Below are 18,253 nucleotides of genomic sequence, written 5' to 3' on the forward strand. Positions count from 1 at the left end.
TTTATTTGTTTATGCATAGAAGAACTGGGGTACAGGTCACAGGTGTGGGACATCTGGGGTGAGAGGATTCACCAGAGAAAGAGTGGGAAACATAACAGGCGGATCCACTGACATATGCTGCTGAGGGGAGCAGTGGGTGAGTCAAGAGGTCAGGAGAGGTCTGCTGTGCCATGTGGGTCAGCTCTCGGGCCAGAGATCGAACTCATGCTGCATTGGTGCAGATAGCTTCACAGTGCTGGGCTTTAACCCCTTGCACCACCAGGGAGGTCCAAGTGTCAGTATGTTAATGGGCAGCTTCCTAGAGTCCTTAGTGATGCTTCAGTTTTACTTTATCATGTGTCAGCAGATTCACAGCTGATAGTGCATACGAATGTATTCCTAGTGAAAGGACAAAACTAGCATCTTCCTGACAGCCTCTTGGATGCCCGGCACCTTAGTCTTTCTGCATTTTCAATATGGCGACATGGGGACTCATGGTGGTTGAGCCACGCCCCCGTGAGGAGCAGCTCTTGAGTTAGTTTAGCGCCTTCTGACCCGAGCCCATGTTCTCAGGTCTTTTGTCAGAGCTGCCACTTCTCACTTCAGCTTCCGCTGCCTGTCTCTGAAAGCTCAGACCCCATCAATCTTCTTAATGATTTCCCATTGTCCATCAGGTGAAGTCCGGATTCTTAATGATGCGATTCAAGACCTGTCCTACCAGCACGTCTCTGTATCACCTAGCCCCAGCAGACACGGCCTCATTATGCTGGATGTTAGAGTTGTGTACTGGTTCCCAGACCCTCTAAATGAGATGAAAACCCCCATGCAGAGGGGATACTCTAAATCAGCCCAGTACAGACTCACAGGCTGTTACTAGCATAAAAGATCTTGTTTTACAGGTTATTTCTAACTTCCTATTTTTTAAAAAAAGATTTATTAATTTATACATACAGAACTGAGGTATAGGCCAGAGGTTTAGGAATGATGAGAGGATTCACCAGAGGCAGAGTGAGGAGCAGAACAGGCAGATTGACAAAGTACATTGCTGAGGGGAGCAGCGGGTGGGACAGGAGAGGTCTGTCATGCCATATGGGTCACCTCCTTGGCCGGGGATTGAACTTGTGGTGAAGTGACTGTGGTGAGCCTCATGGTGCTGTTTTAACCCATTTCGCCATCAGGGAGGGCCTCCGGCTTTCTTTTTTAGGAGGAGAAAGTTAAACCCAGAGAAAGAATTGCTTTTCCTCAGGTCACACAGCTATTCAACAGCAGAACCCAAGTGTCTTTTATGGTTCTAGAGAACTTCCTACTTGCCAGTCTTCCTGGGAAATTCAGAGAGAAAAGATATTGTCTCCATCTAAACAAGCCATCTCCTTAGCAATAGTACTTTACTCTTGACCATAGAAACCACCCACTTTCCCTCTTGATGATTGGAATTTACAGGTTTACTGTTTGATGACAAAAGAAAGCTCCCAGTTAGCTACTGTGCCAGTTATCGTCACCTATCTGCAGGGCAATGCTGACACATTGCAGGCAATCAGGAACATTACCAGTAGGACTGGCTGTGCCCTCTGGAGACGGCAGCTGAGCAGTCCTTGATTGCCAAGATCTTCAGAGAACAAACCTGTGTGTTCTGCCATCTATCCACATGGCTTGGGGACAGCGGCCATATTTGTTTCTATTTTGGTTGCTCATAACCTTGATTCCACGGAAATATTGGCCATAGGATATCACTTTGTGGCTATTCTACCCCCAGGTGCCTCATAACCTTCCTGTTTCAGCTCCCTCACTAATTGGGAAATGGTTTCTGTTTTCTTCCATTCAAATTCCCAAGCATGCCTGAGTCACACAGCTTATTTATTTTGTGCCAGGTTGCAGAGGTTGACACAATCAAAGATCAGTTTATGGCTTGCTAATTGTTAGACTAGACCTGACTCAACTGGCTCTGACTCAAGGTAATATCAGAAGCTACAGATGTTGGAGATTGTAGATTAGATGTTCACTTGAACAGGCTGGAGTAGACAAGCATCAGAAGATAGGAGGGATGAGTTACATACAGATTCTTGGGCAGGATGATGGTGGTTACTGATCCCTCTGTGTTCTTACACATCATCCTGTTTGTACCGATCGCATTGTGCTATTATTTATCTCTGTAGACAACCATCTCTTCCAAGTTGGAGTACAGTCTACTGAGGCAGTTGGCAGCCTGTGTATCTCTAGTGTCCAGCCAAGTCCTGGCACTATGGGAAGTGATGACTGAAGGAACATGTGACTGTAGGAAGCTGTATAGCCACTGATACTCTTAGACAAAGGAAGATTTACATGTAGGCTTTTGATGCCACAAATGGCTTTATATTATGCTGAGCATCTGTTTATTGTTGCCATTTTTGGCCTAATTTTCCCTTAGGTGTTTCAGCTCATGCAAAAGAAAAAAATGGAAAATAAAGTCTATTTTTCCTCACATTCATGTAGAGTGTTTATTCATAGTCTGAGATGATACTGCTGACAGCGTTATTTCCTGTATGTGTTGATATATTTTATTCATTTAATGATTAACACTTAAAAATATTACAGTGAGAAAGAGACTACCTTTAAAGTTGAGTACACATTACACCTTTAAAGTAGAGCACACATTACATGTTCTTCGTCGAATATATTATATTGAATCATCTTAGCATTTGAAGATGATTGAATTATTTGAAGAGATAAATAAATAAATGATCACTACATATCCGGGGCTTATTCTGTAGGCTCCTAGAATATCTTGTGGGCCTGAGAACTTAAGTGTATAAAGGCTGATTGGGTATATTTCAATGAAGTATCTCTCATAATGTCAATGTCAAATCCCATTTGGGAGCTGAGATGGTCCTTGGAGTCATGGATCATGAAGATTCCTTGTCTTAAGGTTCAGAGCTTAAGGGCCAGGTTAAGCCAAACCATGGACTTTGCAGTCAAATAGACTTGAATTTGAATTTCAGCTTTGGTAATGAATCCGAGAGAAATGTACTTGACTTCTAAGTGTCTTGGTTTCCTTGCAGATAAAACTGGGGTGATATTTACGTACAGTTGTAACTGAAACACAACAACATGCTATATACCAAGCATTCAATCTACAACTCAGCAATGAAAAAATCAAGTGCTTCGTCAAGAAGCATCCCTACCATTACTACCCAATTTTACGTAGCTCAAAAGTGCTAGAACCAGGATTTGCACACTCATCTGTCCAACTCTAGAGAGTAAGTGACCCTTTGACTTTCAAAGTGGACACTCCAGTGATTCCCCCATCTCTCCAGAAACTGAGAATCAGGCTTACACTGAAGCAGTTTTAAATCTCCATTCCTCCTTGGAAAACACCACGGTCACTGATAAGGGACACTACTTGCTGTATACCTTCACATTTGAATTTGTTATCACATGCAGGGTGGAGTGACATCTACAATGACCCTTTTGCAGTCTCTCCTGTGTATTTTGCACCTGAGAAGAAGTGATTATTACTCCAAGCTTGGGCTTTTGCTCCAAGTGTGGAAATCAGAAAAAAAGAATTGTGATTCAATAGTTCTTATAGTACTTCCTCTCCCCATTCTCAGTGATTTCTACAGACATGGCATAATTCCTGTGATTTGATTTGAAACGAGGACCAGCTTGGTGCTGAGTGATGAGATCTGAGCAGGGAATAAAATATGCTTGAATTAATTTGCATAATAGAATCCGATTGGTTACAAAGCTGTGTTTGTTGAAGGGACTCCAGAGCCCCTGAGCTCACTCCGGGACAGGGGGACATCGCACACAGAATGGAGCTGTGCGTTTTGGGATGGGCCTCGGTAATATGCTTTATGTAATGATAACCTGTCTTTAACTGAAAATTAGCTCCTGGGAAATGAAAAGACCAGGTCAGCCTGTCTGATCCTTCCAGCTCTGTGGGGAGGAGAAAGCTGAAAAACCAGAGCCGCTTGCTTTCTGCTAAGCGCTTTCGTCTTTCTTTCTCTACCCGATAACAATTTCCAGCAGGAGTCCAAATATACTTAAACACCCATATATGTCATTTTCTTTTACGGAGACAAAAGCGGGCACACAGCAAGAGAGTTTTATGCTCAAGGCGCGGTAGCTTATGACGAGCTATCTGCTCTCAAGATAGACGGGTGAGCCTTCCACTTAGAGCTGGTGGTTTTGCAAATCCATTTTCCTGTCATGTTATTACTCCAGTGACTTCCAACAACATTTATTTTTCCTTCCAAGCAATATGCTTCCATCATAAAATAAAGTCTTTCTATATGTGTTAGTGGGACCCCAAGCTCAGACTTCCTGGTGTGCTGCTAGAAAGGTCTTTAATGGAAAGATTGTTCCAAAAATGCCTTGGGGGTCTTTGTTAAAACCAATTAGAATGGTGATATATTTCCCTAATTATTACCAACGTCAAGGTCTTCTTAGGAGGGCGGTCGCCTATTAATTTTCATGCATGACTCTTGCAAATTCTCTACCACTGAATACATCAATCAAATGCCTTGATTGAAGAAACATTTTTAAGTAAAAATATAAATGAATCTCCCTGCACACATACATCTTTTTTAACCTACACATTTAGAAATTCTGAAACAGAGGGTTTTGAAATAAAAGCAGATATTAATTCTTGTGGCATGGCCGTGTAAGGACCTTGCCTGTACCGCCTTGGTGGCAGATGGATGTGATGTTTGTCTTGGGTCACTGCTATAAAAGTCTTTCTGTCTGGATTGACTTTAAAGTTTTTGTCACTGGGCCTCCCTGATGGTGCAGGAGTTAAAGTCTCAACACTCTGAAGCTATCTCTAGCCACTACAGCCTGAGTTCGATGCTCAGCCAGGGAGGTGACCCACATGGTACAGCAGACCTTTCCTGTCTCAGCCGCTGCTCCCCTCAGCAGTGTATTTCCCTCAACCCCGAATCTGTTCTGCCCCCACTGTTTCTGGTGAGTCCTCTCACCCTTGCACCTCTGGCCTGTACCCCAGTTCTTGCATGCATGCATAAATAAAATAAACCCTTATAAAAACTTTTTTTTTTAAATAAAGATTTGTCACAGTATTAATCCCTTCCAGGCCTCCCTGGTGGAATAGGGGTTAAGTCTCAGCACCGCCACCACTATAGCCTGAGTTCCATTCCCAGGCCCTGGAGCTGACCCACACGGCACAGCAGACCTCTCCTGTCTTGCCTGCTGCTCCACTCAGCAGTGTATTCAGTCCATCTACTTGTTCTGCTCCCTTCTCTGTCTCTGGGGGATCCTCTCATACCCTGCACTTCTGACCTATACCCTAGTTCTATGCATACATGAATAAAAAGAAATTTTAAATAAAAAGATCTTAAGCAATTACAATGCAGGTCTTGGAACCAGACATACAGGACTCACGCCCAGCTCATCCCCTGTTGCTTCTATAGCACAAGCACTTCACTCAGAAAGTGGGGTAGCTGTAGTGCAAAATCTGATAACCTATTTCTGGAAAACACTTAGGAAAATCATAAGATAAGATAATAATACTGGGTAAATGTTAAGCATTACTAATATTTTACTCGGTGATATTATAAACTGACTTCTCAGGTTGGCTTACTTCAAGCGTCTTCTAGGTTACTGTTTGATCAGTGGCCGTGGAAAGAGTTGCGATTGCTCACTGGTTAAGAGCACAAACTCCAGAGTCAGAGGGCATAGAATCGAATCCCAACTCTGCTTCTTACCAGAAACTTAAGTTTATACAAATTGCTTAATTTAGCTGAGCTTTAGATACTATGCAACATTTATAGTCCTTATTCATCCGTTTATTATAGAAATAAATAGGTGAGTTACTATTTGTGAAGTTTAAAAATGCTGGAAAAAGTTTTTGTTAAATAAACATTCTGATAGTGAATAAATAAAAAAAAAATCATGCCTTAAAATTAATCTTGTACATGGCCCTCCCTGGTGGCGCAGCGGGTTAAAGCACAGCACTAAGAAGCTTAAGCCACTTCTGCATGAGTTCGATCCCCGCCTGCCCCGGAGGTGACCACATGGCGCAGCAGACCTTTCCTGACCCGGCCCACTGCTCCCCTCAGCAGTGTACTTCATGGACCTGCCTGTTCTTCCCCTTATTCTGTCTCTGGTGAATCCTCTCACCTTCCACATCTCTGGCCTGTACCCCAGTTCTGTATGAATAAATAAATCTTAAAAAAAAAAATTAATCTTGTACATATCTGAGTGTAATCATTAAAATGACTGTAAACTACATATAGGTACTTAAGCACTTAAAAAATGAATCCAATGAATTATTTATAAAGAAACTGTTGGTTTTTTTATTTCCATAAGAAGAAAACATATCATTTAACCTGTTTAATGCAGAATGAAGTTCATTGTTTACTGGTCTTATGGAAACTCTTAAATTCATTAGTATTAAGCTAGAATTTGTTTATAAAGGCAAAAAAGTTGTCATGTAGTTTCAACACGTTTAGTGTCAGAAATAATTGTTCTTTACAGCAAAATGGCAGGCAGAAGAAAGAGGTGTAGAAATATCAACTTTAATTAAACCCTTTCTTTCAAATACACTTCACAGTTTATAAGCAAGAATAATTTCTCACTGTGTGAATGAACACATAATACTTGGCATTCCGCAAAATGGGTAAGGATCTCGGTGTACCATATGCTCTTTCTTTCCTACTTCTTGAGCTTCTGTGGTGGCAATATAAAATTTGAACTTGGCGTATGTGGTTCAAGCCATACATTCAACATTGATTGACAACCTGATTTGAAGTGCTCAGGCTTCCAACATATAATCGTGAATAAGTATAATCCTAACCATTACGAGACTACTGATTTAGTAGGGAGACAGCATTTCAATGAGAAGCAATGCTTCTCAAGCTCTCATCACCTCCAGCCATGGTTTTAGCATATGAGATATGGAAGCCACTTGCAGAAAAAGTTACCCAGTGGTTTTATTTTACTACAGAGAATGAGCAGAATCACTAATAGAGAAAATGATGAGTTCCCAAGACAAGCTAAGTCAGATTCTCGACCCAATCTCCAGTTTCCAGACTTAAGTCCAGAGATCTTCCTATTGCTTCACGTACTTCATTTTAGGATCTAGGTCCCTCTCTACCTTTTCCACATAGTCTATTTGGCTGGCAAGAAAGAACATTTGATATATTATTAATCTACTGGAGTCAGAGGTTGAAGCTTTTAAATGATGACACAACATTTTTAATCTCTTCCATGCAGCCTTTTCTTCTTTCCAAAGTCTGTCCAGAACAAATATTAAACTCCCTATTCCTTGAAAAGAGGCTAACATCATATATCATATGGTGGTGTAGAGGGCATTGATGGATACCTGGACTTGGCTGCAAATCTGTGGCCATTTTGTCATATTACAAAGGAAGCAGAAAGACTTGGGGGGGGTGAAGTAAAAGACTATCAGAAAGAAGAGATTCTGTAACATAAATTAGAATTCTACCAATTCCCTAATTTTCTAGACTGCTTAGGCCAGTTGACTATGGTGCTCATTCCTCTCAAAAGGAAGCCTCATCCCTCAGTTCCTCTCAAAAGGAAGCCTCTCACTGTCCTCTCCCGGGAATCTCCATCTACAAGGGAAGAGTACCTCCTTGGCTGAGTGAGACCCACAGGCTTGGATTGTGGCCCTCGAGGAAGGGACCGAGAGGCCCAGCAAAGAGGTGCCTCACTCTGCTGCCCTCAGTCCCGTGTGTGTTTCAACTCTTGTCATTACCTCTGTTCAATGAGACCATGGAGACTCAGAATGTCTGAATGACATCCCCAAGGTCACCCAGATTATAAGATAAAGAAGGAGGGGCCTCCCTGGTAGTGCAAGGGGTTAAAGTGCAGCACTATGTAGCTATGGGCAGCCACTGTGGCTTGAATTTGGTCCCCGGGCAGGCAGCTGACTCACATGGCACAACAGACCTCTCCTGACCCGCCCGCTGCTCCCCTCAGCAGTATATTTCAGTAGATATACTGCTTCCCACTCTGTCACTAGTGAATCCTCTCACCCCCCTCCTCTGGCCTGTACCCAGTTCTTATAGGCATAAGTAAATAAATCTTAATAAAAAAGATAAAGAAGTGAGTCCAAGTGATGTCTATCTGATCTACAAGTCTAGGAAAATTTTACTATGGCAAGATCCATACTCTTCCTTGCTATCCTACTCTTCCCTCACTACCTCACCCATAGTAGGGGAAAGGAATTAGATGGCAGTTTTTGTTCCCACAGTGCTCAGGACACTCCCAGATTGCATTTAGACCCTTAGGTACTGAAATAATAGTGTCATCCTCAGTATCATCCCCAACAGTTTTCTCATGTTGGCGGTGGGGGCTGGAAGCAGGAGTGCTGGGTTCTGGGAGCCTGTGCTCCACTTGGGGTTTGGATGGCACCCCAGGAGGAGACTATGATTCTCCAGAAGAAAGCAAAGGGTGTAAAGAGAGGAGAAGAGAACAACTAACAAAGTGATTCAGAGGACAATTAAGTTTTGAGCACTTAGTCTTTCCACTAAGTCTAGTGAAAATGCCCAGGAAAAGCAAGCAGGATTTCAAGACTGGAGGGAAGCAGAGTTCTTGAGAAATGGCAGCATGACTGTAGCCGAAGCCTATAAAGGGAAGGGGAAGCATCACTGGGACTAGCTGAGCCATGGCTAGTCCATGCCAGGACCTTTGGGCCAGTTGGTAGGGGCATGTTGCTCTAGAATGCTCTTTCTGGTTGGTGATGGTTTGTAAAGTATCCATCTAAGACCATGAGAGCTTTTTGGATGGATCGTTGAGCAGACAAGTGAAATTAGCTCACGCTAACCTCCACTGGTCCACCAAAGAGGATGTGATTCACGATGTCATTGCCACAGGCTTTAGGCACCATCACTGGTTTATCAGAATCTGCTCTGACTCCCTCCTCTAGCAGGACACACTGCCTGCCCCTCATCCCCTTTTCCCATCCTGGCACATGACGTGCTTGGGAGACACTCTGGGCTTGGGACAGGCTGGTCTTCTGCACAGTCACCTTGTCCACTCTTTACACATCACAGTTGCTCTCACTTTGGGGTTCAACCACTAGGGAGTCTCCCCACTCTCTGTCATTTCCATCCTCAATCCTGGTCAACTATATGCTCTGCTTCTGTGTTCACTTAAGATACTAAGCCACCATTCCTATGATAGAAACATACCCCAGACAATAATAACCAGTAATAACAACAGATATGTCTGGGGAGCTTAGTGTGTACCTGGAATTGTCCTGAGAGATTCACGTGTATTTGATCCTTATGTGAGTCTTGCAGTGAAGATGGTTCTCATCCTCATTTCACAAATGAATGTGTTTATTTCTGCAAAATGAAGTCAAATGCTCATCTATTGTCTGCTGGTGGTAAGTGGTAAAACTGACACCCGCCCCAGACAGCTAGAAGCCAGGGCACATACACTTGCTCCCGTTCTAGACCTTGAGGGGTCTTATATATTATCTCACTCACCAAGTAGCTGCAAGAGATATGGGATGATTTTTTTTTTTTTTAAGATTTATTTGTTCATACAGAACTGGGGTACAGGCCAGAGGCTCAGGGGCGGTGAGAGGCTTCACCAGAGACAGAGTGGGGAGCAGAACAGGCAGATCAACGAATTACACTGCTGAGGGGAGCAGCGGGCGGGTCAGGAGAGGTCTGCCGTGCCATGTGGTCATCTCTGGGGCAGGCGGGGATCGAACTCATGCGGAAGTGGCTTTAGATTCTCAGTGCTGTGCTTTAAACCGCTGCATCACCAGGGAGGGCCGATTTTTTTTTTTTTTAAGATTTCATTTTATTTATTTATGCATACAAGAACTGGAGTGTAGGCCAGAGGTATTGGGGGGGGGGTGAAATTATTCACCAGAGATAGAGTAGGGAGCAGAACAGGCAGATCGACTGCTGAGGGGAGCAGCGGATGAGACATGCTGTGCCATGTGGGTCAGTCAGCTCCCTGGCCTGGGACTAAACTCAGTCTGCAGTGGCTTCATAGTGGGGGAGAGATCAAGTAGCTTGATAACGGGGAGACTGCAACCCCAGCACCACCAGGGCGGCACCAGGGGCTATTTCTTGCCCACCTTTGCCTCCTCAAGGCCCAGACCAAGCGCTCACCTGGTCCAAAGTGGGTGAAGTCTAGGGGAGGGCATGGCCATGAAGCGGGAAGGAACCGCAGCTAACCGGACCTTTCCTTCTTCCGCAGAAGCCGACCGTGGAAGTGGTCAGCCCTGACGGGATGCTCTCAGCCAGCAGAGACATTCCACTCCAAGACAGGTCTGCCTGACGTCTGGGAGGCCACCACCGGACGGGCCGCCACACGGTTGGCGGAAGGGGTGACAGCCGCATTCTCCTGTGCCTACCACGGAACCAAAAATGAAGGAGAACTACTGTTTACAAGCCGCCCTGGTGTGCCTGGGCATGCTGTACTGCAGCCAGGCCTTCACCACGGAGCGGCGGGGCCACCTGCGACCCTCGTTCCACGGACACCACGAGAAGGGCAAGGAAGGGCAGGTGCTGCAGCGCTCCAAGAGAGGCTGGGTCTGGAACCAGTTCTTCGTGATCGAGGAGTACACGGGGCCTGACCCTGTGCTGGTGGGCAGGGTAAGGCCGCTGCCATCAGCGCTCGCTTCCCTCGCTCACGGTTCCCTCGGGAGGGGGAGGCCTGAGCAGCGGAGGAGCGAGACCAGGACTGGTCTGCGATGATGCGCCTGAAAATTGATGCTCACACATCCCTCAGCCTTCTGCTTTTTCCCTTTGGTATTTAAAATGTATATCTATGCCTCTATTTACATCATCATTTTTGCTTTTCAAAACATAGGCTTAGGCGGGGGAAGAAGACCTCTGTTTTCTACTGCAGGGTATACCATACACATGACGCTTTTTGAACGGTGGCACAAGTGTCTACTGAAGAGAAAGGGTCATTTTACATCTATCTATCTATCTGTCTATCTGTCTGTCTGTCTATCTATCAATCTATCTATCTGTCTGTCTATCTGTCTGTCTGTCCGTCCGTCTATCTATCTATACATATATATATATATGAATTATACACACACACACATATATATACACATGACATTCACACACACATATATGACTGTTTTATATTAACTGCTCTCCAACTAGGGGATCCCACACAGCAGCCTCACCCCCACCGGATGAGAGAGAGGGATCCCCCTCATGACCCTCTGTGTTTGCTGCGCTCTCTCTGTTTGTGCTCCCTGTGTCAATGTATTTACCTACTGCCCCGCCGCCCACCACGTTACTTGGCAGCAGGAACAGTGGCACCTGGTTCTGGGCTCTACCCTGCTTTGGGGAAACCTCTCAATATAGGATGAGCTGATGATGTGTCCACACATCAGGGGCAGTTTCTCTACGTTGGCTTAGCGCAATATCCGGTTGGGATGGTTTGAGAGGCCTGCACCACTCAGGTTCTGCACGGGTCCTACAAGTATGTGTGCGTGTGAAAACCTGACTCCCCCCGCTTCCCCCCACGATAGTTGATGGTGGAACTCTGGGTAAACAGTGCTAAGTGATGTGAGGTGGAAGAAGAGAAAGCTTACTGCATGCAGTTGCAGAGCTTGGTAAATGGTAGATTAGGCTAAAACAATTCCTGACCTCAAGCAATATAAATATACCCACTGTGTTACAGACCCCCACACCAATATAATATTTTATGTCAATTATTACGTAATGAAACAAAAAAAATCTCCCCACACACTAAAATGAAGAGTGGGATAATGAAAAATATCAATAGAAGTGATTATGAATTTACATAGGAAGAAGTAAGGGCAGGTCTCATGGAGAATACGATGATCACTTGTGACCAGACCCGACAGGAATTACCCACTGAAGAGAGAAAGGCACAAGAGTCCACTTAGGGGTTGTGGATTTCTGAGCCTCAGCAATTCCAGTGAAGCTATTTCAGTTGCTCCTTTACTGTGAAAACATTATTCCAAGTTTATGTAAATGACATCGATGGAGGAGGTTCATATTGAGTGTTCATAACACTGTTGAGGGTGAAGGTGTATGTTTTTGAAGAGATGTACCAAAGGAATTTCATTCACTTCTACCACAAATGGAAAGGTTAGACCCAACATAGACGCAGACTTGGGAAATGGGAACATGGGAAAAACTGGCACGTAGAATTCCCTGCATGCAAGAGATGGGCTCAGTGCCCAGGAGGAAGAAGAGACTTCAACCATAGCAGAGCCTGTGTGGCTTGAACAATGTAGAGAGCTGGGCAGGAATCCTTTGGTCGTGTCTACTGGAAAGGGAGCATCTGTAACAGGGGGAAAGGAAGTGGTGAACGATTTCTGTTTGTTTTTTAAATCTATGCACGTGACAAGGAGTCAGTTGCTAGGCTGGACTGGGAGAATAGAAAGAAAGAAGGGCCCGCTGGATCTCCCTTTTGAGAGCATGCTGGTGTGCATTTCCCCATAAACAGGGTGCCAGAAAGCATGACTTGCTCCCTAATAAGCTTTGATTTGATGACATTCAAGGTTGAATGCTTTCAGATGCTCTGAAAAGGTGGAGTTTGGCAAAGCATGGACTTTCCAATTTCTTGTAAGAAACACAGCTTCTAGCATGCTGTGCTCTGCAGAGGGGAAGCCATCAGTCTTTGGAGTTAGGAATTGGCTGTGGAGCGCCTCGGCGCTGGCTCCCCCGACAGCTCTGAATGGCTTCCCAAACTGCTTTTTGGGTGGAAACTAATAAATATTGCTGTCAGCTGTATACATCATCTTTGCTAGAGAGAAAAAGAAAAGGAATTTATTTATTCTGGCTTGTTTTTAGTTTGGGTTTTAAATAGGTAACATCGGCTGACAACAATGCATGCGATTCACATTGCGGAACACATCTCCCCAATACCAGTGCCCATGCCCACCCCCAGGGTAACCACAACCCTCCAGGATCATTCACTGTACCCCCTCTCCACTTTGCAAGAAAAATAATTTATACACGACTTTCAAAGCTGAAAGCAGACAGAAGTGATGAGCCATGTATCTTTCAAATGTTTTTCTGTTGTTTGATTGATCATGAAATAGAATCTCTTTGATTTTCCAGAGGCTTGCCAATGCATATGTAATAGAGGAAGGTGTCTAGAAATATTTGTTTTTCTCAGTATTCCCAATCAAAGCAGGAATTATCCTTAACCCTCATTCGCAGGGGTGAGCCTTAACTTCTGCCAGGTCCGAGGCAAGAAAATAAGCAAGGAGAATCATTGGTTGGGAAGGGAGAGAGGAGATCCAGGGAAGGAAGTGAAGGTCCTTATAGAAAAGAGATATGTAGGGACTTGTTTGACCTGAGGGACAAATAATTTCAGAGGCATCACGTGCATTATGTCTTACTCCCAAGCTTACTCCTTATTCATGAGAAACACATATTTTCATGACAGTGCAAAACTTGTTCTGAATAGCAAATTCAGAAGGAATATACACATTTTTTTTTTGTTTGCTTTCCCTAAGAAACACTATGAGCTTAAGACATAATGGCCTTTGTAACTTGTACCTACAAGTATCCCCCTGAGATGAAATAGTTGGTATTCCACTGATGCCCTTCAAAGCAATGAGGTATTTTTTTTGGAAACTGAATTAAAATTAAAAAAATTTTAAAAGCATTAAATTCAGTCTTGATTTGTGGTTCTGAGCAGGCCTTCCAGGCTTGTTTCTTAATCATCGTCATAATTTAAATCATATTAATATTAATATTTAAATTACATTAATAATAATGTTAAATGCTACTACTAATTAGTATTATTAGTATTATTTGTGCTGTTGCACTAAAGTTTTGTAGTTTATATAAGTTCTTATTAGTAGATGGAAGGCTTTTTTATCCACTTGATGACTCTTGAAGTCTCTAAGACCTAACTGGTGAAAGTAATGCTTATCTTTTCACACAAAGGGCATAGTGAGGACAGAGGAGGTCAGATTAAGAAAAAATTACAGAAACAGAAATTGAAGAACTGTTTACAATAGGAAAGATGTAGACTAAACCCAAGTGCCCCCAAATAGATGACTGGATCAAGAACATGTGATACATACACACAATGGGATATTACTCAGCAATCAAAAAAAAAAAATCAAACTCATGCCTTTTGCAGCAATATGGATGGAGCTGGAAAGGATCATGCTTAGTGATGGGAACCTCTTTCAGGCAGGCCACAGACCCAATCCCTATACTCCACACACAGCAGGTCTCCTGAGTAGAACTGGTGAAGGACTTGTTCCTACTAACGATAACCCAGAAATAAGCCTACATCCTTTGGAAGGGGACTGCTAAAAGAAATGAAGTTAGTATCCAAAAAATGAATGAACACATCTCCAAGGACCCTGCAAAAGGGCCACCTGAATTTACTGTTGTAAAGAAACAACGGGAAAAGTAATATGTGTATTTTGTTGTGTAAAATCAAGCTGGAGTTCTTATATATTCATTAATGATAGTCTTATGTACGGAATGAACTTGTCTTAGAGAATTTACAAGAAATTGGTAATCATGGTTCTCTCTACTCCATAAGGAACAAAAATCAGAACCAGGAGGACCTACTGCATAAGTGCTTGAACTTTACTTTTAAGATATGCATATATTTCTTTCAAAAACTAACTAATAAATACCTATATCTATATTTACATCTATATGTGTGTGTGTTTGTTTGTATATGCACATGTGTGTGTGTGTGTGTGTGTGTATGAGAGAGGGTGAGCTGAATCAGAATTTTCAAAAACAATGTTTGCAGGCTGGATTCACTATTCTCCAGCTCTGTGACCTTGACCAAAGCAATTATCTTCACAAAAGTCCCCTTTATTCATATGTAGTATGGACGAGAACCTCGCCTCTGTCTGTGTGTGTGTTCACGTTTGTACACGTATCTTGCCTTCTAGCAAACAGCATGTAAGAGAGTTTCGTTCTCTCCATTGTGTCTGTCCTGGAATTACAAATCTCCATTTTTCTTTTCCTAGCTTCATTCCGATATTGACTCTGGAGATGGGAACATTAAATACATTCTCTCAGGTGAAGGAGCCGGAACCATTTTTGTGATTGATGATAAATCAGGGAACATTCATGCCACCAAGACATTGGACCGAGAGGAGAGAGCCCAGTATACACTGATGGCTCAAGCTGTGGACAGGGGCACCAATCGGCCACTGGAGCCACCATCGGAATTCATCGTCAAGGTCCAGGACATTAACGACAACCCCCCTGAGTTCTTGCATGAGACCTATCATGCCAACGTGCCAGAACGGTCCAATGTGGGTACGTATGGAAGGAGACCCCTCTGCCTGCAGTGTCTGTGGGTGGGTGAGCCTGGCCCCATTCTCCCAAGTGAGGAAGTAGTATGTATGTTGTACCTCCTGTGGCAAAATAACAGAGGCAGATATTTCCTATGTGTAGTTGAAGTTTCAAATATTTAAAATGGTCTTGAGATGGTAAAATCTCACTTAAGGTGTGTGGAGGAGTGGGAAGAATATGATGGAATGCAAGTAATTCTGCTTCTCACAGTCATTGGCAGTGTATGACTTGAAACCAGGTAGGTCTGTTCTCCTAGCCTGAAGTCCCTGCTCTGCTAAATGGAAGTAGCCATGTCTGTCCTACAGGATTAGGATTAGGGGTGATAGGTGTTCAGTCACTAGAGCATGTTGGTGTTCAATACGTAGTAATAGTGGCAATATGTGCTATGTGTGGGAACTGTGCTAATTAATGATTTACATGCACTATTGCTTTTAATTTTTGTGGTGATTCATCTTTGCAATGAGGTTGATCCTATTTGATATATTTTACAGATGAGAAACCCAAGCCAGAAACAGGTTAACTAATTTATCCAAGGTTATCTGAGTTATTAAGTGGGTCCAGATTGCACGCTTAAACATGACACTATGTCACCATCTACTAGCATAATTCAGATGTAGGTATGTCTTTTCATCCTGCTCAAAGAAACTTGCATTGTGAAAGGGTGGCACTCTGAAGATGTCTTCTACTGGCCACCTTCTCCTGGCAATAATTTGGTTTGGCTTTCTATAGAATACTTGCAGTCACAGTCTTTTGAGAAACATGCTTCATGTTAAGATAGTTTCGTCTTTTTGACAGTGAGCAGGAATGTTCTGCTTTGGAAGTAAGTCTATTAGAGATTAGAGCTCAAATGAATTTAAGCATCATTAGGGTCAAACCACTCATTTTACAAATGAGAAAATCAAGCACCAAGAATGGAAATTAACTTACTCAAGAGAGTTAGATGTCGTGGTGAGCCTAAATCCCTAAGACCTTTATGAAAGCGGGGCTGAGCCTTTTCTCATCTTCTTTTCTTTCCATTTCCTTGCCTGGTCTCTTGGAATTTGGCTAGGGATTTTAGTGAGAAAGAGAGACATCAAATAATTCCATAAAGGACAATGATGTCGGGAACCAAGCCAGGGGGAGAAAGACCAGTCACCAAAAAGGATGCTTTAAGGAAATTTCCATCGCTCCTTAGTTAGGCAGCTCCTTGATGTTTGGGCAACACCCAGACTTCCTGTCATGGCCTGTAAAGGAGAGTCTGTTGGCAGACAGTTGGGTTGGAATCATGGCCGAGACCTTAAAGGCTGAGGAGTTCAGACAGCCTCTTACCTCCTCAGTTTTCTATGATGAGGCTCAAATAAAATGGATGTAAAATATAAAGAATTACAATGGACTTAATGGAGTTTCATAAAAAGAATAAAAAAATTAATGATTTCCTTAGCTATCCCACAATGGTAGATAGAAGAACATATTCTCTTTCTAAATCTACTACTTAGAATAGTGCCTGGTTGTGTGGGAAGAGTTGTTGATGCAAAATAATGAGTTACAGAGGAGTAATTAGAAAAGAATGAAATTTACTCTTTCAATACATGAAGAATCACTGACAACCTATAAAGGGAAGGACTTTCCAAGACTTGGCTGCCTCCCACACTCAACTTTCACCCTCTGCTGAAAATATCCCAGAAAGAACGTGGGTTTGATGGTTTGCTGGGGAGTTAGACTCCCGACTCTGGCAATAGCCCACTTTGCTAAATGGATTGCGGAACTTCATACCTCTCACACACACTCTCAAGGACAGTGGATGCAGAAATATATGGACAGTCGCAGAATATATGGAATAGTCCTCAAACAGTGCCTGAGACTCTTCCCCCATTCTAATGCTCAGAAACTCCTGAGTAACAAGGAACAGAGACTATGCTAAGAAAAATGGAGTGCATCCTCCTTCAATGCTGAGGTTTCCTTTGATTCCGACCCACAAATACTCAACGTGGATCTCACTAGATGTCTACTGGTGGTTTCTCTTACTTGACTACCGAGCCTGTTAGAGGTGGGAAGACGCAATTTTCATGTCAGTAGGGAATGACATTCTGCACAATATTTATAACCATAAATTAATTAAAATGTAGTATTAGCAGCCATTTTATTACAAGCAAAGCAACAATAAAATGATGTATTTATTGCTCTGCTACAGATGGAAGACGGTGCTCTATCCTTTCATGGAAAGCAATTCATCATTAATTATCCTTTATTATACTCTTTGGGAAGGTTTTTATTTAATTATTTGAAATACCGAACAGTTCAATTGCATAGGTCTTATAATCTTGTTGCAGTGAGATTCATATTGTTATTTTAACCACTAAGCATAGCGAGGTATATCATAGATAAGGAGAGTACATTTTTAAGCGATTAAAAAAAATAAAGAAGGAGGATTATTTTATATCTCAACCACAGGGAAAAATACATGTTGAAATACTGTGATATTCTCAGGTTTTCATTTTGTGCTGAAACTCTGTCAAGTAGAATAGGGCTTGAAAAGCTGATGGAGTGTTATTGATGGATTTATTTCAACTTTAAGGGACGTCCGTGATCCAGGTGACAGCTTCAGATGCAGATGACCCCACCTATGGAAACAGTGCCAAGCTCGTGTACAGCATCCTGGAAGGACAGCCCTACTTCTCTGTGGAAGCACAGACAGGTACCGTGATGACCTTCTGATCTGTTTACAGACAGAGCCAGCTGTGCTCACGAAACCTGCTAGATGCTCCAGAAGGGCTTCTTGGGAGGTTATTGCCAGAAGTGGACATTACACATGTGCCTGACAGGTAGTTCCCATCCAATGGAAGGATGAAGGTTTTAAGAAGAAAACAGTGAATGGCAAATAATACTTATTATAGACATTGCATGCTATAATGGTGTCTGCCTGTGTTTTGCCATGTCACCATAGCAAATATGCTATTAAAATAAAAGGTTTAGGGCCCTCCCTGGTGGCGCAGCGGGTTAAAGCACAGCACTGAGAATCTAAAAGCCGCTTCCGCATG

At 43.1% G+C, this 18,253-nt stretch overlaps 1 protein-coding gene across 1 annotated transcript in view; it reads left to right on the top strand.

The window, feature by feature from the left end:
- CDH11 (cadherin 11, type 2, OB-cadherin (osteoblast)) overlaps positions 1-18,253 on the top strand; it is a 117,227-nt gene that overhangs the window by 48,708 nt on the left and 50,266 nt on the right. Inside the window, exons 3-5 of the mRNA XM_004690503.2 lie at positions 10,153-10,550; positions 14,906-15,200; positions 17,791-17,910. Coding sequence (XP_004690560.1) covers positions 10,323-10,550; positions 14,906-15,200; positions 17,791-17,910 — 643 coding nt within the window. The 5' untranslated portion in view covers positions 10,153-10,322. The remainder of the gene's footprint in view (positions 1-10,152; positions 10,551-14,905; positions 15,201-17,790; positions 17,911-18,253) is intronic.

The sequence above is a fragment of the Condylura cristata genome, unplaced genomic scaffold, assembly GCF_000260355.1.
Source record: "Condylura cristata isolate star-nosed mole 26May11 unplaced genomic scaffold, ConCri1.0 scaffold00028, whole genome shotgun sequence".
Classification (NCBI taxonomy): Eukaryota; Metazoa; Chordata; class Mammalia; order Eulipotyphla; family Talpidae; genus Condylura; species Condylura cristata.